Source organism: Mizuhopecten yessoensis, unplaced genomic scaffold, assembly GCF_002113885.1.
Source record: "Mizuhopecten yessoensis strain PY_sf001 unplaced genomic scaffold, ASM211388v2 scaffold2599, whole genome shotgun sequence".
Classification (NCBI taxonomy): Eukaryota; Metazoa; Mollusca; class Bivalvia; order Pectinida; family Pectinidae; genus Mizuhopecten; species Mizuhopecten yessoensis.
Genome location: NW_018404626.1, coordinates 557,798 through 581,175, shown reverse-complemented (window position 1 = coordinate 581,175; position 23,378 = coordinate 557,798). Strand labels below are relative to the sequence as shown.

Genomic DNA, 23,378 nt, shown 5'->3' with positions numbered 1-23,378 from the left:
TGATATTTCAGTATGTCATGTTGGTACGACGTTGTGATATTTAAGTATGTCATGTTGTAATGACGTTCTGATATTTCAGTATGTCATGTTGTAACGACGTTGTGATATTTAAGTATGTCATGTTGTAATGACGTTCTGATATTTCAGTATGTCATGTTGTAATGACGTTCTGATATTTCAGTATGTCATGTTGTAACGACGTTGTGATATTTCAGTATGTCATATTTCACGACGTTGGAGTATTTTCCTATCATATCGTTAAAGTGCTTGAGTACCACTGTATTGAACATAACATTTGCGTGTTATGGACCTAAGTGAGTTTGAGCTTTTTCTCAGGGACTGCGTGTGTATGGTGCATAGCTCACACTGAAATATTGATAGCGTTTTATTGTACAAGCGTGATTAAATATTTCTCTGTATCAAATGGTTAATTTGAACATGATATCTAAACGAATGCTCTGGGATGAAATAACATCTGTTTAAAGGAGAATAATTCTTTATGACAGTGTTACCGATACCGTGTGATTGACAGTGCCCGGTACACAAACGTTAATTGAAATAGTATCTAATAATCTTGCGAGCAAATTATATCGTGTATCATGCGAGCTTATTTAAATTGACATATTAAAATCATACAATTTTTCCGTTTAAATAAACAGTAAAATATCCTGCATAGCATCAAGGGGCGTTGTTTTAAATGTTCTAGTAAGGAAGTTTTTGTAATGTTACACTTAGACGCTACTTTTAACACGTGTTTTATCGAATATCTGTGATTGTCTTGATTTTGAAAAAGCGATGCACAAACTTTGTTATATAGATGGAGAAAATATCACATAAAATGGCGACAAACTTTACGGACTTTAACAGGAAGAACGGATATTTTCCCTAGCTGTTACTAAAAACAATATTGACTCGTCTTCTCTCCACTCGTGTATCCATTTGCCGTCTAGCCCTGGGCACCGCGAGCAGTCGGCGTTTAATATTGCAGAAAAAATATATACATGATACACATACAAAATACAGATGTACTATATACCCGGTATATATAAAAGCACAATTGACAAAGATGTGTCATCCCAAACATTCGTTAACAAAACTCGCTATCTGTTATTAAAAAAAAACATCCTTCCCCATCTCAAACCAAAAACCCTGTCGCCCAGGAAAACCGGAGCTGCCCTCGGAAACCTGTGTCCTATTGCCGACATGCAATAATAAAGGCGGGAGAACTACTACAGCCCATTGCAGGATGGTCTAGGGGTAACGCTGGACCTGCGTTAAATTTCACATGTATTTATCAAATATATCTGTCAATACAGAAACTACAAAACAACTCTAACGAAACCTTTCCTAAACTCCACCCGTACCTAAACACCCCTACCCACGGGTGTGCGTCCACAAGTGAATACACCTAAAATACCCATTACTTCGTAAAGCAAAAACAAAAATTTGGCCTGAACTGCTCGGTGGCTGACTGGAGAATGCCTATACCCAGCACATACCGCGTGCCCATGCGATAACGCACGTGCGCCACGTTTTTACCTCGTATCCGCGAAGACAAATAATTCCCGCTATTACTACCGAAACGCGGGAATATTTGATTACCATAACAGGGGGTGACTCTTGAATTTAAATGGCAATAACTTTATATAACGTTGACTATAATTGACACTGACTTTAATTGACATTGACTTTAATTGAAATTGACTTTATTTGACATTTGCTTTAAATGTTGTTGACTTTAATTGACCGATCCGAGCTTGGCTCGATAGAAGTTTCTAATAAAGTCATATAATTAATTATGACGTCACGACAAAATCATGCATTTATTGCAGCTGTCTTTTTGACATAAATGGCGTTATCAAAAAGGTTGAATGCATTTTCATAAAATATATCGGGGAAAACAAGACAATTTGCTTATAAACCATATTCAATGATGCGCAGTTCTTAACCACAACGAAATGCACATTTTTCATTTTAGAGGAAATTTTTTGGTGTCTGTTGCACGTGCGAACTTTTTACCTTATTTGAGGACCGCTGTTTTGCACACATTGTTATGAAAAAGACGCTGTTTTGCGAGAATAAGTTCATGTTTATATGACGTCCGTCCTCTGACAAACGTCCGAACGCCAAACGAAAGCAAGTTTACGGAATTTTCCGTCAAAATTTAACATAACTTCATATGTTCTATTCGACACATCTTACGTACAAGATATCAATAACACTGTTTAAATCAATATGTGATTTTGATAATAAAACAGCATTTGCATCTGGTATTAGATTCCATGTGATATAGTCTGTAACTATTTGTCGTTTACTCATTGATCTTGTGAAATCAGCGGTAAAAATCAGAAATTTCGTTGAATTTCTTACATTTCAGTGATTACATATTTTTTTGATATTTTCACATATTTGATCATCCATATTTCCAGATATTTTCATTTTTTTTTTTTTAAATCCTCTTTACAAATATTCTCTGTAACTTTTTTTGGTGTATGAAAGATTCTGAGAGACTTATCCTCACGTCGCCACCCCGTCCCTCCAATTACACAAAGGTCTGCAGTCCCGAGCGTCCAGCAATTTTGACCTTGATACATGGTGATGAAGTGGAGGCCATGTGGTAACTTGTTTGTGTCTGTCAGGTCGTTACGTTAGTACATCTCAGCGCAGAGGATGCCATTCCTTGGTTTGCACTTCCAGGAATAACAAATGCTCGTGACTCCCGCGGGGAACACTTCCGCCACCGTCCCTGCGCACTGTTAACCTGTCGCACGCGCTGCCAGAATTTCACGCATTCCAAATATCGTGAATGCTGTTTTGAATTAAATCGGATAGCACAATTTGATATCAGCAACATATCTAACATATCTATATGAACAGTGTTATGGATTTCTTGGTGGTCTTATTTCTAAATAACATTTTATGGCTTGGTGAATACATTTTGATTTGAAAATGGTTTACAATTACGATGAAAATAAAACAAACACTGATAGCATAATTGAAAGGTAAACGACCGCCATCACTATCAGGAGCTCCAGGGGCGAAAGCCCGGTAATGGGTCTATTTTTTAAATCCTGATTGTCTGACGGTGTTGGAATATCGTTACTGATGTCTTTAATTTGGCTGAATGTCACACCATCAGCGTCAATAGGTCTGTATATAACTAAAAAGGTTGCCAAACAACCATTCCTCCGTATCATCAGCGAAATCAAGTTCAAAAATAATTTACATTCCATGTATAACTCGACAAAGGTGTTTTCGAAATTGCTTTAATGTCTTATATTGACGGTGGCTGTTCTATTGTGTCTTGTTTTGACGGAATGTCTTATTTTGACGAGAGTGGTTACTTGTGTGTCCTGTTTTGACGGAATGTCTTATATTGACGGTGGCTTTTCTTTTGTGTCCTGTTTTGACAGTATGTCTTATGTTGATGGTGGCTGTTTTTTTGTGTCATGTTTTGACGGAATGTCTTTTATTGACGGTGGCGATTACTTGTGTTTCTTGTTTTGACGGTATGTCTTATATTGACGGTGGCGGTTACTTGTGTGTCTTGTTTTGACGGAATGTCTTATTCTGACGAGAGTTATTACTTGTGACTTGTTTTGACGGTATGTCTTATATTGACGGGGCGGTTACTTGTGTGTCTTGTTTTGACGGTATGTCTTATATTGACGGTGGCGGTTACTTGTGTGTCCTGTTTTGACAGAAGTGGTGGCTTTAAGGATCGTCGTACCACTAACAGAAACGGTTACTCTACAGCTGAAGCTTTTTTCCATTATGAGTTTGTTTCCATACATAATTTCTGAAATGAAACATTTACCCTGCGGAATTGTCGCTCGTACCTACAGATCTACCTGGTTAACGGTAGTATTCTGGTTCGGTCACGTGGATTTTGCCTTCAACGGGAGAGGGGTTCTTAGTGTTTGTCTCGATGTAAGTGCACATTTATGTCTTGTGACGGAAGTAGTTAAATGGGATCGTCAGATGTTTTGTTTTTACCGTGGAACAGTCAGAAAATGAATCATACGTAGAAAATACCTTAAAAGGTATGTATATGTAAAATGTTCAAACATGCGCTAATAACAGTGATTAACGTCACTTCCGGGTCCGGCCGAGAGAAAGTGTTTTGATGTTTACATGAATAACGACCGCAGTGTCGAGTTCCATGGATGTGAAACTCAAATTTTGTAAAACTATAGAGACATCTGAGTAAAACAGTGACTGACGCTGAAGTATCGTTCACCAACAAAGCAATATCAGAGTCCTTATCAAATAACCTCAGCTATCCACAACATTCTGTTTAATGAGATTTTCTCTGCTGATAGGCTAAGATAAACTTCTAAAAATATCATACGTGATGGCGTCGATTTCGTTTTTTAATTGTCAAAAATATCGTATTTTACATCAGATAACATTTTGTCACATTGGTGGTACTGATAGCGCCATATCTTATTTTGTTTTGGCAAATAGGCGTGTTGTTGTCATGCGCAAGTCTAGGCAGTCCGAGAAGTAAGCCGAGAAATTTTCGATAGCAACCCATCTACTATAAAATAAACAAGTGAAATATTTTTCTTTGTCAATAGTCACCTATTGCTTGAACTGTTTTAGAACAAAAAGAAATGAAAAATGTAGCATCGCATGTTTTTAATGCAAACCCGCACTTACAATGTGGAATTCCTCAAGTTATGAACATTGCGTGGCTCCGATATGGGGTTAAACGTCATTTTGAGAGTGAAAAATAGACCTTTTTTCATTTAGTTATTTTTAAGTGAAACCATACATTGCAGAAAACATTTGAATACACACGTCATTGAACGGCGTATCGTTTTGTTTACGTAGACTGTACTGTGTAATTTTCTCGATATCGCCCATTTGGGAAACAATACCACGGGGGAATTTCCTCCTTTGATTCACTTATACTTGTTCTAAAGAACATAATATCCACTACATCGCTTGGTTTTAGATGAAGCCATGGGATTTATCCTGATGGTGACTTTACGTGTTGGTGTAGGCGGTAGAGACCGGAACTTATAAAATGTCTCCAATACCATCTCGTCCTGGATTGATTTAGATATCCCTCGAACACTAAACGTATGTCCCCATAATCCCCGAAGTACTTACCCAAATTTGTGTCATTGGCCCTCCCCTCAGAGTACCCTGGGACTTAACCAAACAGTCGTAACGAAGTGAGCTGTTCTAAACTGACACCGTGTGTCGATGTTATATACTTCCAGCTCTTACGGGCTTACTCGGGGCGCAACCGACATTGATTTTCAAATGTTAAACTTTGGGATGGAGTAGTTACTGTAGTACGGCGAAAACATTAGGGTTAATGTTTTCATCAACATAGGGTGTCTGAGTCAATAGCACATGCCGAAACAATCATTTAGAGGTGTAACTTGCTAACTATAAATCAATTACTTAAATAGCTCTAGTACTGTTTTCTGAGAAATTGTATGTATCGGGTTCGTTTGTAACCCTGCATGTTTGAAAATGACGTGTCAAGTTCAGACTGTGCGTACACAAATTGATACGGAATGATGGCGGCCAATCCTATCGACCGAGTCCTGTTTATATTTCTGTTATACCTTATATAATTGTTAGCCGTTTAGACGTTTTAAATGTTCCGTGAATGACGTCGATCTATTTGAACTCGCCCAGACCAAAAAAAAATGACATTCGAATTTTGGGCGTAACGAGTACGAAATAATCTCAATCGATGTGCGTGACGACTATACTGTACTGCCGTGTATCGTTAAATACATCTGTGCGGCACATGTTTATCTCAGTTTGTTTGTTGTTTTACGTCTAGGGAACACATAATATCGTATTGAGACAGGAGCCACAGATAATCGGGCAATCACTTGGTTTAAACTCCACACGATTATTTTCATAAAATTCTTTTATTTTGTGGAACAGCATCCACTGAGCATTTTGTTTTCACGAGGTTTTCCGGTTATCCATATGGTGTAGTTAAAATTCTAAAATCTAAACAGTTACAATGACAGTTATTTCGGTCTGAATAATAATAAAAGTAAATGCACTATTGCGGATTTTTTTGTTTGCAATTTTATTAGCAATGTAGCAATTAATTACACCAATTTTTTCCTCAAAAACTTTGAATGTTGACCAGTTCATATTGTTATTCTTGGTGTGAGTCACCTGTAGATTACTCAGAGATCATCTAAGAACGAAAAAAGGACGGATATTTGCAGCAGAGTTACTTTCCGCATATGTTTTTGCCATTTGGTTACCATGTAGAAAACCTTGACCCCGAGGTCAAATGATGTAGTCAGTGAGCCGTTTACAGAGTTGCGTGGAGCGTATAGCGCAAGGAAAGCTGGGAGATGTAGGTTGTATGGCTGTGGTCGATACATAACTACTTCCGGTTGTGCAGTAAACACTCACATTCTCTGGGTAATGCCTCATCTCTTTACGAAGTACGAAGGGATGTATCATTTCCCGTATACGTACATTTTATGTTCGCCCTTTGTCATAGCTTTGTTCGATTTCATTTCTTGGCTTACCTTGATGAAACTATGAACATGTACCGTACACTACCTGGAACGAGTTTGCTGGCACAAATACCGGGCTCAATACAATCCGTCTGTAATATTAATGAAAAAAACATGTTATTACTCATGCGATTTTATTGTTGATGATCTATACTAAGTATTCGGTGCCACTATCAAAAGATTTGTACCGCTTGTAATCCTGTATGTATTACTGTGTATTGTAATCTTTAAGTTATCTACCACTACAACAGCCTACAATTGTAATAATGAAGATAGCATAACAGCGTGGTGACAGGTTGTTAACGAACGTCGCTTTCACACACGCAATTGAAAAATTAAGTCATACAATACCTATACGTCGCTAAGATTCTTTACTGATCCCGTGAAAAGTTATACATGGGCGGAGAACTACCAGAGCTATTTATCATCCACAGCTAACAGCAGATTTTTGGATAACATTCAATAACTGCCAACATTAAAATAACTTACTAAGTAGCGATGCGCCACCTGGCGACACTGGCATTAGTTACCATGACACCGTTATCCGGGTACAGCATAAGTCTTTTAGTCAAGGCCGGTCACGTGACTCGTTAACGTTTTTCGCCTCTCTCTTTGTTATAAGATAATGATATATACATCTGTCTGTGCGTCCGCCTGGTCAGTTTCACGCCTGTCAACACACATTACATGTGGGCATACACGTCCATGTCGATCACAACGGCTGTGAATAAACGACCCATGTGTACAAAACGAATTTATTACATGTTTCTGGTTTTTGTTTACGGCCTCTAACCTGTGGTATACCACTTTAAAAACAGGAACTGAAGTACCACACGTAGACATTTGTGGTATTAACCAGACTAAGTCAGCTGAAGAGTCCGATATTCTACGTTACTCGCTGTTACTGCTTTCTAAAAATAGTTTTATATTGAGCATTAATTATATTAAAAACAATTAGAAACAAGTTAATTCAATTCAACTTGTATTAATCAATCACTCTCGTTGGATGCTAGCGTAGGCAGGAGTGGGGGTCTTAATGTCGGAGGAAACCGGAGTACCCGGAAAAAAGCGTAAAAAACGGTTAAAATTTAAGGAATGTGATTCGAAGATGTGGGATTTTGAGGATATTAATAGCTACTACGTGAATATAATTACTTATCCTAATTGACTATAGTAAAAATAGAACTATTTCGTTATATGTTGTGATAGTATTGTTAATTTTCTCGTGCAAACTTATTATGTTTTTTTATTATCAAGGAAACCCCTTACTTACTTTTTCAAATGGAAGCAGCTGCTGAAGATACAGAACATTTCTTTAACTTACTTCACCTTAGCTGCTCCATCAATGATTTCGAACAGTCGTTTGAAATCTCTTTACCGAGAGGAAATACAGAAATCTATCTATCTAATATTTGATTAAACCAGCGGAAAACTACTATCGATTTGCAATTGCCCTTTTATCTAGATCATCCTGGCAAAAACACAATGATCTTTAAAATGATTAAAAAAATGTTACCGAATTTTGGTAGACCGTGAATAGTCAGTAGTAGTATTTCCAATGATTCCGATAACTCTTTACAGAAAGGTACCAAGTTTCTGTGGCTGGTCAAAAGAAAATGACCACATGGGATTTCGAACTCTTGACACGTCTATATATTTACTGTTGCAATTTGAAATGAATTTGGTATGAATCATTGCACACATTGCTAAGCAAACTCGTGAGTGTGTTCTTGGAATAAGATTCACCAGTTTGGTACGAATAATAAAGGCTAAGTTGGTTTTGAACACAAACAGGAATTGAAACTCATTTTGCCCGCTTTCGAAAACGTCTGTACGTCTGTCTCCTTTGCCAAGCAAGGGAGGACAACTGGAAAGTAAGGAAAATCAAAGAAACCCTTTGGGTTAGGAGGGAGGGGGATTAGATCTACAGAGACGAAGGGGGCCACCAACTGAGGCATCTTTATGACCCCATTTTAACATTCAATAAGGGTCGGAAAGGATAAACATGTTACCCGTCCTTCTGACAGCCTGCAGTATCAGAGTGTAATTGGGCAAAGTGTTTCTATGCTTTTTGACAGATGACTTTACTAATTTGGCACGCTGGTGCCTAGTGAGTCGTTTCTACATTTTTTGCAGCAGTTTAGAGTTAAGACACTGGTCATTTACACTCTTTGCTTGACAAAGGAAACAGACGTTTTCGAAAGCTCGCAAATTAACTTTTCATTCCTGTTTGTGACCAAAACAAACTTTGCCTTTTTTATTGTGTTCTTGCAGATCGTTCCTTAAGGCATATAAAACTCGTTAACTTATTGTTTTTTATGGGAATGAATTACTGCTATTATGGAAAAGATCCTTAAGTTACGATTTTTTTTTCTCAGATTCAATAATCTTTTGAATAGAAATATTTCATTTAGGAAATTGTCTTTCTGGAACATTCATGAATTTGGGTCCTGTTTGCAGTTTCTCAACTGACAAGGTTAACATTTGACGCTGCCCCAGTCGACAACTGTATATGTATATATAATAAATGTATTCTGTCATGACGACCAGCCCCGTGTCAGGTGAAGAACATCCTATCTTCTGTCCCGGTTATCTCCCTTCCCCGATACCATATTATTTTACGCCTTACGACCATCGCGCGAGTACTTGTGTACATGATGCGATACTTCGTCTGCCTGCTGTCGTTTATCAGTCCGACGTCACATTAACTCTGGTTTATTGGTTAGTAAATTAACACTTCTATTATGCCCATATTAAAATAATGCACATGCTTTCATTTTCATTTAATGGGGAGTACGTCTCGCGATCAATTTACATAGCTTCCGCATCGTTTTAATTTCGATAAATGTATTATTGCGTAATATAAACTTGTCAATAAACGACGTTTATGTAATGGTCGTTATTCATAACCATACAGAAAGGTACAGTTAATATCACATCCTGTGCATTAGGACGTGCTAAAAGATGCGCGTGCCAGCACGGTAAATAACACAAATGACGTAGATAACGTCAATAGGGGGTCACATGTCACTAATGCACGGCAATACAGGTGAGATGACACGTGCTGTGAGCTATCCGTCACACCAAATGTGTTCCAATGATTTACAGTTCAACAGCCATTATCGTTCGATCTCCCACATATAGTTTTATGGCCCGGAATTCGCGTTACTCTATATATAAGCCTGCCCGCCATCAGCCGGTTCTAACGGAACCCATGACTCGTTGTTGTTGGACTGTATAAAGATGCAGACGTAGTAAATCGATTGGAAACTAAGTGTTAAAAACGATTTAGAAATATTCCGGTAAATAATTGGTTATGAAGCTATCGTATGGTTATGTATTGCGTCGATATAGAAATGTCGGAAAGGCGTGTCTGATCGTATGCCTGGTAGGGTCCCATCATTGGTGTCCGTGATTGAATCGTTCTGTAAGATTTAAATCTATGCAAATTGAACACAATTATACGGTAATGGTACACAAAATGTATTATGTGTTCATTAGATGTTCTTGATGAAGACTATTATCAGTAATTGCAGTTTCCGTGAAAAGTGATTGTATTTGACTTGTCATGTCGTTTAGAGTTTCTCCCATTGTAAGGTTCAAAATCTTGTTATCTTACCAAGCAGCTTTGTTAGACAGATGGAAGTCTTATTCATTATTTTCTTATATAATTTGTCGTAAATAGTTCCGAGCATTAATGATTTCCAATTTGGTGAAATATCTTTAATCTTGAACGAGAATTTTGTCGATAAAGTTCACTCAATAAATTATCTCTGGTAGAAATAACTTTTAAGCTTGTATGGATGGCTTACATGTTCATACCGAAGTCATTATTTGAGACATGCGCACTTTAGGAGGTTTAATACCACCGTAGTCTAGTTGATTTATGTCTTATTGGCGGAACGTGTACTCAACTGATCAAGTAAATGTCTTTCTCATTATTAAGTTTGATTTAAAATCGAATTTTTAATCTTCTACCATAAAACTTCCTGATTGTTTTTAGATTTGTTTATCACCAGGAGCACCACGAGCATGCAGTTCGTTAATCTATGTTATTTTATAAGTGTATTCAAATGTTCAGGTCCGCTAGATCAGTGTACTGTTATCTGGACATGCGCAGTGAGATGCTATAGGCATGTTTATGTGAGAAAGAGGATCCTTATCGCAGAATAATGGTAAATGCCAGATTAGTTGTCCGATTAACTCGTAGAGCTCACAACAGTCACAGTTAACACATTACACGTGCAAAACATGCTTCCATAAATTAGACTAGTCTACGGTTATCTCCCTTTAGGGTAGTCTCGACAGGAAGAGACGGCGCTACCGCAGTGAGAGTCGAACAGTTACCCGGCCATTCTATACAACAAATTATATTGCATGTGCAATGCGTTTACATAGTGTCTTATTACAAGCTAAGGAAAACCATTTGTCTTCCGGTGTCATGTAAGTTGATCCGAAAAAGGCTTTTGCTGACATTCGGTATTTCCTATTATGTGTGTGCGTTTCTTATGAAGAAAATGTGCTCACAGAGTTTTCTTTTTAATTTAAGGACTTAACGCGTGATTGACAAACGAACCCAGAGCAATGCCAAATAAGCTAACAAACCCATAGCAATGCCACATTGGCTAACAAACCCATAACTTCAGGGTTATTGGAGTATCAACTGCTGATATTTTTTTGGATCTCGTCACAACGAATATGGAAATGTTATGACAGACATTGATCTATTCCAGTGAGGCTAACTAATGAGCAAGTCATGTCTCGTCTCCCCGGACAATATCCCGTTCACTCATGGTCATGTGCTTGACATCAAATCGTTTTGATGATTTCTATGGTTACCCGTGCGGTCTGGACATGTAGATGAGTTAGTGGTCATAACCATGTCTATAACTGGAGGTTACTAACCGGAAGGACGACTGCGCAAATCATGCTCGATGACACGAGCTATTTGTTAGACAAGGTATATTAGATTGTATACAATTAAGATAAATCTCGCTGTGGTGCTTATAAAATACGCGGAACCAGTTCACCGGAAGCTGTAATGAATATAATCCGAGCGCAAGCATATTCTTAACCCAGTTATCGCCGAGTGACCTTGTTGTACTGTGATGTGATTTAAAGTTGCAAAATTGTAACGGTAGGAATGTATGACGTTGAAAGTTTGGAATTATGTCATGTTAGTTGAGAATGTGACGTCAATTGATGTGTAAGTATGTACTCTTCTGCGGTTTCAATCACGTTCAAGTCTCGTTTTGATCTGGTGTAACGGGTTTTTGTAATATTCAACAAATTATGATCAAGTTTGTTAGCAAACACGCATCTGAAAAATATGTCAAAAAACTGGATGCCTGTTGTTTGTAGAAATTTCATTTTGAAATTGTGTATTAATGTGTATTTCTTGCGCTTCAAAAAAGGCCAAAATTTTACGTTTTTTGACACTAGATTGATCACTTTTAAAAATTGTCATTGTGTCGCCATTTTTAATTGTAGCAGGTTCAATTTTGCTGTACAACTTTATAATGTTTAAAATGATAAAAATAATATGCAACAAACCGGAAAATTATACGTTATTGATATTTTTTAACATCTTTATTGTAACTGAAGCACTTTTGATTTTTGACCCCGAAAAAGGTCAAAAATAACACAAATGATAATGGGACAAAAAAAGAAGCACACGGATGTTTTGTGGATGTTTTACAAAGAAAAACACATTTTCTTTTAATTCATTAGATATTAAAAAAAGTTTAATAGCAGAACTTTTTATATCAAGCGTTTAATCTGCAAAAAATGGTAAAAAAAGAATATTTTTTCATTAAAAAATATGGGGAAGGGGTAACTAAAATCGGCTTTCTGAAGTAAAAAAAATAAGATTAAGAAATTTTACTTCCTTAATTTAAAATAAAATATAATTTTCATAAATTCTACAAACATTCATACATAACTGATAACCCACTCGTAAGAAATTGTATGAATTTGTTCTGCAAATGGTCAAAATCACTTAAAATCACTTGTTGTGTTAAATTGGTACCTTTGACCGATCATAGCACAAAAACGAACACACGGACATCCATTCTTTTTTGCATTTTCTACAATGCCATTAACGCCTTTTTCCAAATATCCATATAAGAAAAAAAGTTTAAAACAGGAAATGTTTGACTTCTCTGGGGTGTACATCCTTAACCTTGGCTGTTAAAAGAACGGTAGTTTCTCCTTAAAACAGCACTAGTAGGAAGACCATTTCTCATTGAAACAGCACTAGTAGGAAGACCATTTCTCCTTAAAACAGCACTAGCAGGAAGGTCATTTCTCATTGAAACAGCACTAGTAGGAAGGTCATTTCTCCTTAAAACAGCACTGGCAGGAAGGTCATTTCTCATTGAAACAGCACTAGCAGGAAGGTCATTTCTCCTTAAAACAGCACTAGTAGGAAGGTCATTTCTCCTTAAAACATCACTAGTTGGAAGGTCATTTCTCATTAAAACAGCACTAGTATGAAGGTCATTTCTCATTGAAACAGCACTAGTAGGAAGGTCATTTCTCCTTAAAACAGCACTAGTAGGAAGGTCATTCTCCTTAAAACAGCACTAGCAGGAAGGTCATTTCTCATTGAAACAGCACTAGTAAGAATACAATTTCTCATTGAAACAGCACTAGCAGGAAGGTCATTTCTCCTTAAAACAGCACTAGTAGGAAGGTCATTTCTCATTAAAACAGCACTAGTAGGAAGGTCATTTCTCCTTAAAACATCACTAGTTGGAAGGTCATTTCTCATTAAAACAGCACTAGTATGAAGGTCATTTCTCATTGAAACAGCACTAGTAGGAAGACCATTTCTCCTTAAAACAGCACTAGTAGAAAGGCCATTTCTCATTAAAACAGCACTAGTAGGAAGGTCATTACTCATTAAAACAGCACTAGGAGGAAGACCATTTCTCATTGAAACAGCACTAGTAGGAAGACCATTTCTCCTTAAAACAGCACTAGTAGAAAGGCCATTTCTCATTAAAACAGCACTAGTAGGAAGGTCATTTCTCATTGAAACAGCACTAGTAGGAAGACCATTTCTCATTTAAACAGCACTAGAAGGAAGGTCATTTCTCATTAAAACAGCACTAGTAGGAAGGTCATTCTCCTTAAAACAGCACTAGCAGGAAGGTCATTTCTCATTGAAACAGCACTAGTAGGAAGGCCATTTCTCATTAAAATAGCACTAGAAGGAAGGTCATTTCTCATTAAAACAGCACTAGTAGGAAGACCATTTTTCATTGAAACAGCGCTAGTAGGAAGACAATTTCTCCTTAAAACAGCACTAGTAGAAAGGCCATTTCTCATTAAAACAGCACTAGTAGGAAGGTCTTTTCTTATTGAAACAGCACTAGCAGGAAGGGCATTTCTCATTGAAACAGCACTAGCAGGAAGGTCATTTCTACTAGTAGGAAGGTCATTTCTCCTTAAAACAGCACTCTCATTGAAACAGCACTAGTAGGAAGGTCATGTCTCATTGAAACAGCACTAGTAGGAAGTCCATTTCTCATTAAAATAGCACTAGAAGGAAGGGCATTTCTCATTAAAACAGCACTAGTAGGAAGGCCATTTCTCATTGAAACAGCACTAGTAGGAAGGTCATACTCCTGAAAACAGCACTAGCAGGAAGGTCATTTCTCCTGAAAACAGCACTAGCAGGAAGGCCATTTCTCCTGAAAACAGCACTAGCAGGAAGGGCATTTCTCATTGAAACAGCACTAGTAGGCAGACCATTTCTCCTTAAAACAGCACCAGTAGGAAGACCATTTCTCCTTAAAACAACACTAGTAGGAAGGTCATTCTCCTTAAAACAGCAATAGTTGGAAGGTCATTCACCTCAAAACAGCACTAGTAGGAAGGTCATTACTCATTAAAACAGCACTAGTAGGAAGGTCATTTCTCATTGAAACAGCACTAGTCGGAAGACCATTTCTCCTTAAAACACCACTAGTAGGAAGGTCATTTCTCATTGAAACAGCACTAGTAGGAAGGCCATTTCACATTAAAACAGCACTAGTAGGAAGCCCATTTCTCCTTAAAACATCCCTAGTAGGAAGGTCATTCTCCTTAAAACAGCAATAGTTGGAAGGTCATTCACCTCAAAACAGCACTAGTAGGAAGGTCATGTCTCATTGAAACAGCACTAGTAGGAAGGTCATTACTCATTAAAACAGCACTAGTAGGAGGACCATTTCTCATTGAAACAGCACTAGCAGGGAGGTCATTTCTCCTTAAAACAGCACTCTCATTGAAACAGCACTAGTAGGAAGGTCATGTCTCATTGAAACAGCACTAGTAGGAATACCATTTCTCCTTAAAACAGCACCAGTAGGAAGACCATTTCTCCTTAAAACACCACTAGTAGGAAGGTCATTCTCCTTAAAACAGCACTATCAGGAAGGTCATTCTCCTTAAAACAGCAATAGTTGGAAGGTCATTCACCTCAAAACAGCACTAGTAGGAAGGTCATTACTCATTAAAACAGCACTAGTAGGAAGGTCTTTTCTTATTGAAACAGCACTAGCAGGAAGGTCATTTCTCCTTTTCTCATTAAAACAGCACTAGTATGAAGACCATTTCTCATTGAAACAGCACTAGCAGGGAGGTCATTTCTCCTTAAAACAGCACTCTCATTGAAACAGCACTAGTAGGAAGGTCATTTCTCATTTAAACAGCACTAGCAGGAAGGTCATTTCTACTAGTAGGAAGGTCATTTCTCATTGAAACAGCACTAGCAGGAAGGTCATTTCTCCTTAAACCAGCACTAGCAGGAAGGTCATTCTCCTTATAACAGCACTAGCAGGAAGGGCATTTCTCATTGAAACTCCTTAAAACAGCACTAGCGGGAAGGTAATTTCTCCTTAAAACAGCACTAGCAGGAAGGTCATTCTCCTTAAAACAGCACTAGCAGGAAGGGCATTTCTCATTGAAACAGCACTAGTAGGAAGGCCATTTCTCATTAAAACAGCACTAGTAGGAAGGTCATTTCTCATTAAAACAGCACTAGTAGGAAGACCATTTCTCATTGAAACAGCACTAGTAGGAAGACCGTTTCTCCTTATAACAGCACTAGTAGAAAGGCCATTTCTCATTAAAACAGCACTAGTAGGAAGGTCATTTCTCATTAAAACAGCACTAGTAGGAAGACCATTTCTCATTGAAACAGCACTAGTAGGAAGACCATTTCTCCTTAAAACAGCACTAGTAGAAAGGCCATTTCTCATTAAAACAGCACTAGTAGGAAGACCATTTCTCATTAAAACAGCACTAGTAGGAAGACCATTTCTCATTGAAACAGCACTAGTAGGAAGACCATTTCTCCTTAAAACAGCACTAGTAGGAAGGCCATTTCTCATTAAAACAGCACTAGTAGGAAGACCATTTCTCATTAAAACAGCACTAGTAGGAAGACCATTTCTCATTGAAACAGCACTAGTAGGAAGACCATTTCTCCTTAAAACAGCACTAGTAGGAAGGCCATTTCTCATTAAAACAGCACTAGTAGGAAGACCATTTCTCATTAAAACAGCACTAGTAGGAAGACCATTTCTCATTGAAACAGCACTAGTAGGAAGGTCATTTCTCCTTAAAACAGCACTAGTAGGAAGACCATTTCTCCTAAAACAGCACTAGTAGGAAGACCATTTCTCATTGAAACAGCACTAGTAGGAAGACCATTTCTCCTAAAACAGCACTAGTAGGAAGACCATTTCTCCTAAAACAGCATTAGTAGGAAGACCATTTCTCATTGAAACAGCACTAGTAGGAAGACCATTTCTCCTAAAACAGCACTAGTAGGAAGACCATTTCTCCTAAAACAGCATTAAGTTATCGTTTTAAATGCATCGTTTCCAGATATACATTTCACACTGTAGATACATGCCGTAGACTACGTGTGGCGGTGGGGAGGTAGGGGCTCTGTTATCGCCAGGTCCATTAGAACATTCTATATAGATGGTTTGATATAATGAGAGTTAATGAGGACAATCACCGGCGATCACTTATCATCTTAGTAGATAGTGTTCCGGGTTGGAACTCGTGTTTGACCTGGTGTTTCTGTTCCTTCTGAATACGCATGCGTCAATACGATAGTTGATCATTGTAGGTAATGGGACTAGCATGTTATGATCGGCGGAAATTTGTTCGGGGATAACACTTTGACGATAGTGCACTAAGTGGCCGAATGGGTGATAAGGGTTCAGACAACTATCACCCTTCCATCATAGGTTTATTCAGGTTCAAACTGAGCTCAAGAAAAATCGTTAGATAAATAAAAAAGAACAACGAAAAAATGTTTCTGCTAAATCCGTCTAGTAAGCATGCATAAGGAAGCAAACCAGCACGGTGACTGGGAGGACGGTTTGTCAGTGTGTAAATCGCTTAGATACGGACGCTGTGGGGCCTCATCAGCCAGTCATCGGCAGCGGTTTACATTATACAATTGAAAAGGTTTCATTTTACCATAATGTCAAACGAAGGTCGAACTATTTACACTATCGCCATCCCAAGATTAGCTCTATTCGTGCAATCAATGACTTGCAAATCCATTTCCATAATACGACTTTAAGTTGGGAGCCGACGAGTTTATCAGTAGGGCATGCACAGATACAATTGGATTTATTTTAACTGATTTTACAACAAAGTCCTGATGACACTTCTGTGTTTTTCTTCAGTATTTACAAAGCTTCCAAAAGATTGTTGCTTTTTGAGTGAATAAAGAAATTGAATCGATATGATTGCGTGCCACAATTGATAGAATGATTACTTCCAATGCAAATGTTTAAAAATATTTCCACACATAAAGCAGTTTGTCCTCTACTTTCAGGCGGTCTTGCTTACTGAGCTGGGTGTCTGAAGATAACCGATAGCCATGGATACGCCGAACGTGACTAGCGCAGCCCCGGGGATGGGGCCTGACATGAACAACCCTGCGCCATCCTCCTTCCTGCTTGCCTTCCAACAATGGTTTTCTGGTGTCCATGGTTACGCCTCCATTATCGTGTGTGCCTTTGGAATCTGTACAAATGTTTTCAATATCACGATTCTTTCACGACGAGACATGCGCACTGCTACAAACCTGTTCCTGTGCGGACTGGCGTTCTCCGACATCCTCACAATGATGCCCTACATGCCTTTCGCAATCCACTTTTACTGTATCCATGACCCGGCCGAGGTTTCGCCCGAAAAGTACACTGAAGGTTGGGCCACCTTTATGTTAATCTCGGTAAACCTGGCGGCCACCACACACACCATCTCTATCTGGCTCGGAGTTTCGCTTTCTGTCTTCCGGTTCATGCAGATGCGTACCCCCGTGAGGGGTCCTCAGGCCAAACAACGTAGCATACAACAGGTGAAGGCCGTGACTTTGGTGGTGTACGTCGCGTCTACCTTAGCCATGGTTCCTAACTACCTCACCAACAAAATTGAGCGTGTTGACATTGGTAACACTAGTCTCTATGGACTCCGTGACCTTAAACTCGCCACCAACGAGACAGAACCGATTGCGTTCGCCAACGTCATATCTTACGCGATATTGGCCAAGCTCGTTCCCTGTGCACTCATGGTTATATTCGGTGGTTCCTTACTCTACAGTGTTGGCATTAAAGGCAAGAAGCGAAGGCGGAGACTTTCGTCCACCAACTCCAACTGTAAACGGGAAGTGCGTCAGTCTAAAACTACCCGTATGTTGTTAGTTGTGATGATTCTATTCTTGGTGACTGAATTTCCACAAGGAATTCTTATTCTTGCAAGTGCTTTAGTTTCCGGGTTCTACCATAACGTGTACATGCCTCTCGGCGACTTGATGGACTTCATTGCGCTTGTTAACAATGCGATTAATTTTGTGTTATACTGTATCATGAGTCAGCAGTTCAGACAGAGGTTTATAGATATGTATCTGAAAAGGACATCACGGCTGAAACATTTTGAAAAGATCAGCTTAAACAATCAATCTTTTACACGGACGATTGTCACAGACGCCTCGTGACTAGCCAGGGATCGTAATAATTCCAATAGGAGATGACCATTTATGTGTACGTGTATTTGCACGTGCTGTGTTGACCAAAGTCGTGAAAGTGTTGACGTAGTAGTTCAAATGGAACGTGACACTCTCATTTAGACACAAGCTGACTGGTACAAAATATAGTTGTCATAAACACGCATGGTACCTAAGTATTTTATATTACCAGGGCAACTTGTGTTATACGTCACAGTGGTACATGTAGTAGGTGGTAACCGGTGAAAATTACCGTGATCCACGGGACATTGAGAGAACCGGTGATAGCAGGTAACTCTAGGAGACAACGACAAAAGCCTGATGTTGATTGGATGAACGTCTATTTTTGTTATAACGTCGGTTACCATGGAAATGTGATTTGATTTTTTCTGTTAAACGAATGTTGCTCTTTTGGTGATCTTTTTGTACACTCGTCCTAAGAGACCAGTCGTCTGCACACCGTCACTTAACGTCATCTGATTATATTTTATTTTATCAATGTAGGGTTTATTATTCATTTCTTTGGCCCGAGTAACTGATGGTCTACTTAGCGATACAGAATTTTATCCGTCCGTCTATTCGTCCGTCTGAAGTATAAATTGTATTAGTCATGACAATGTTCAGTACATTAGCACAATGGTAACACGGGGAAGCTGAAAACAAAGAGTGAATGAAGTTAAGGGACATAATCACAACTGTTGCGATAATTGAATTAACATATACACTGTTTTATTACATGAAGCGAATTGTTATATTTGTCACAAATATTTCAATATAGCATGACCAAGATTAAAGTAGTTATAGTAGTTTATCACGTGACGTTCTTTTTCCAATGGGATCACGAGAATTCGAAAACTGACACCGCTAGTCTCCATACCTCCAGGAACTAGACTTATGTGTTATATTGCCATAGTATGTATATCTACTGAGATCAAACGTAGGTGTGTACTGTTTGTATCAAATTATAGGTAAAATAATAAGTAATCAATTCAAATAAGTCAAATTATCGGCTGTATCCAGCGTTACCCCAAACTTAACCGATAGGACTCGATGATAAGAATATAGACCACTGGTAATGGGAAGTGAGACTAATTGTAGTAGGAGTTTAGACTTCTAGTAAAAAGACTTCACGCTACTTGTATTGAGAAGTTTGACTGTAAGTGACACGATTTTAGGCTACCAATAGCGAGTTCAGACCACTAGTAATGAAAATTTATACAAAAAGTATTTGTAATGAGAAAATTAGACTAGTAATGGAAATTGAAACAAAAAGCAATGATAATTTAGATCAGTAATATAAATTTAAACAACTAATAATAAGATTTCAAATTATCAGTGCAGTGTAGTTATACTATTTGTAGTAAGACTTTAGGTTGGTAGCACTGGGAAGTAAGAGTATTTGTAATAAGATTTAAGACTACTATGTGAAGTTTGACTGCTAGTAATGAAAACATTGGACTATAAGAATAAGAGATTAGACCATCATCAATATACTATATAATACCGCCTACCGGTAGTATGATAAGTTCAGTATCATGTGTTGTCAGTGTGAGAATATTCATATTCAAAAAGGAGTTGAGAACAACTTGAGAATGGTTTTCCGTTTTGGAATGTATCATTTCAAGAAAAAGACGTCTGCTCACGCCATTTCACATCCTGAACCAGAAATAGTACCCACAAAAACATGAGTATAACAGCACCATCCTTTTAAGCATAATTGATAAAATTGTTTAAAAAATATATTTCTATATAGTTTTAATTTAAAGGATTCCTCCGTGTAGGTTTTCTACGTTTGTCACAGACCAAGGAGCTCGATGATCACGGAGCCTAAATCAAGTTGGAAGATGTTTTTAGTTTACATTTGTTATAAGTAGAGAAATATATAAGGTAGTGGTATTTAAATGGTAATCTATTAATATCACAAAGTTTTTCTGGGTTTATCGTTCGAACAATTTTGTCCTCGCTCGCGCGTGGATGATCGGGAGGCCACGGTAGGTACACACTCACACGTGCTCGCAATGGGAAAACGCAGTGTGATAATCTATAATTATGGTACTGAGAAGTTAGACTACAAGTAATATAAAGTTAAACTTCTAGTAATGTTCCTATAATTTTTGTAACCGGAAGTGTTTTAAAATATTTTTGAAAGTGTTTGAAAGAGTGTAATCAAATAGAATTCAAAGTGGTATCAGGAGTATTGACGTTTTGTCTGTTTTCAAATACGATGAAATGCGAGGGTTAACGAGTGGTGTCTGTGATATAACATCATGTTTAACTGTTTACAAATAGAACACTGAGGAATTGTGGGAACGACTAGTTTCTCAATGGCAATAAACTTAGACATTCCTGTTCGTGGAGGGGGGCTAGTTTATGTAGTATTGTATAACGTCAGTGTGACGTAATTTTGATTTTCTTACTCCATTCATAATAGATATCACAAGAATGGTTTGAGAGAGCGCATGCGTGAACACCTTTATGTTGACCTAGATAGTGCCTTGACGTAGTAATTAATCGAATTGTTATGACAATGGTTTGTTTGTTGACACAGTGATGCGTTATTTTTGTTAATTTTTGTTTTGTGTTCTGTAGCTAAAGTCTAGATTGTATATTTATCACGTTCATAGCAGTTGAAAAGAATCATTTAAGAAATCAATTTCTATTGTCTGAAATGTTAGTTATGTTATCCTCTTACGACTTTACTGTTGATATTTGATTTATGATTACCGTTTGTAACCTACATAAAGAGGTAATGGTATTAAGTTATGTTTACGAGATGTTCAATTATAGATACTGTAAAAGTCGAAATTTTCGTGTGTGGAAATATACGCGGTGTGACCTTTTTAACTGATCATGTGTGTAAATATACCGTTGTGACCTTTTCAACTGATCATGTGTGGAAATATACGCGGTGTGACTTTTTTAACTGATCATGTGTTGAAATGAACGCGATGTGACCTATTTAACTGATCGCTGTGTGGAAATTTCGCATTGGCAAAGTTTCTGAGCTAATTTAGTCGACGCGCAAAAATGCGAGCATTTCAACAGCACTAAAATGTCTCCTTTTACAGTACTAAGATATAATTTGTAGTTCATAATGAATCATTATAAAATTAACTACAAGCGTTCTTTCGTAGTATTTATGTTTGCCTCTTTCAATGCAAATTTTATACGAAAGCTACCAAAATATGTTCCACAATATCATTAATTACATAGCACAATTAAGTCCCCTCATTAATTAGATAAAACTATTTTAGTTTTAATAAAAACAATGTACGAGGAACACGTTTTTTTTCTCTCACTTTTCACCTGTTTGTATTCGTCAGCAAGCCACGTGATAAATAGGTAACCAAAAGACGACATGCCACAAAGCGGACCGGTTATCGGAAGTGAGAAATGAAGTGTTATATCAACCCTATCGTATCAGATTGTTATTCGTCAGTTTGTTTATCTCTCCGAAAATCGGACGCCCAAATGGATTAAATAAGTGTAGTTTTTGAAAATTACTCCGTATTTCGGTCTTTAATTGGTACCTGAGCCCGTACTAATGAAACCTTCTCATTCTCAAGCATGGATTCTGTGCTGAAACCAGTTTTCTTGTTACTCACTTAAATCATGTCAAGCGATCAAAAAGTCAAATGTAAACATTGAAAACAGTATTTGGCTTTAAGTCTCTTCAATTTTTCCCCAAATCATTAACAAACCGGACCAAGAAATTAGGCTTGAGCACAATATCCATGCTTGGGCATGCTAACGGTTTCATGAATACGGGCCCAGGACTCTTCATTATGAAACGATCTCATGCGCAAACATGGATTCTTTCTCGAGACCAATTTTCTTGTTACTATCTGAAATCATGTTACTAAATAATAAAGAAAAGTCTCGACATTGCAAACGGTAGACGGCTTCAAGTCTCACCGAAGTTCCTCAAAATTTTATTAAATTGGAAATTTGAATAATTCGTCATCGGTATGAGGGATTTAGCTAAGCACGGAATCTAAGTTTGAGCGTGAGAACGGTTTCATGGAAAATAGGCCAAGGTCCTGATACTAGATTTCCATATCTTTGTATATTATGTCTGAAACGTAGCCTTTCTTTGTAATAGCTATTGACATGTTTTTGTATCCCGAGATATTTGAATAAATCATTGAAAAGTGTAAATTCCCGGTGACACGACGGAAGTCAAATTTCAAAGAAATCTGAAGTCATCATGTAATGTTGACATTATGTAAGCAAGATGGTGGAAACTATTTGTCTTACGTAAGACCACGTGACCTTTGTATGTGAGGTCAATGCCACAATGTAGAGTGGTCAGTGATCCCCTTGTCATGTTTGTACGAAACTAAATAAAAAACCTCCTTGTCACACGCCGGGATTGTGTTATCTGTATATACTTCACTGTATAACATGTACTCAGGGTCGAATCCCGAGGAGAGATTCTCCAAAGGTACACCAGTCCTAGCCTGCTTCATTTTATTGTAGAGCCTGTAACTGGGCACCTGATAATGTCTCTTCGATTTGTACAACATTTTATTAAATTAGTAGCGAATACTACACTACATTTATCGTCTTTTCAGTAACGAAAAGTTTTTTCTTTAGATTAATTACTTTCTTACGAGGACGAATCCCGAGAGAAACATGATTGATAGAGGGGGAAAAATACAATGTAATCATGATTCCCTTCGAAAACAGCTGAAAATATGGTATTTTTACCGAAGAGTAACAGTGACGCAAATATTATATTCTGTGTCCGGGACACATCGGGCGTTATAAACTCTACCAAAGAGGCTCCGAGAGGGATCCTCCAAAAAGCAAATGGATGGCACGAGGGAAACTTGGGCACGTGCACG

General features: G+C 37.9%; 1 protein-coding gene across 2 annotated transcripts in view; it reads left to right on the top strand.

Annotated features, from left to right (window-relative positions):
* The window catches only part of LOC110446179 (sex peptide receptor-like), an 88,606-nt gene extending 65,718 nt beyond the window's left edge, over positions 1 to 22,888 (top strand). For both annotated transcript variants that reach the window (XM_021491200.1, XM_021491201.1), the window contains exon 3: positions 17,362 to 22,888. In XM_021491200.1, coding sequence (XP_021346875.1) covers positions 17,407 to 18,522 — 1,116 coding nt within the window. In that variant the 5' untranslated portion in view covers positions 17,362 to 17,406 and the 3' untranslated portion in view covers positions 18,523 to 22,888. The remainder of the gene's footprint in view (positions 1 to 17,361) is intronic.
* Positions 22,889 to 23,378: the final 490 nt, after the last annotated feature.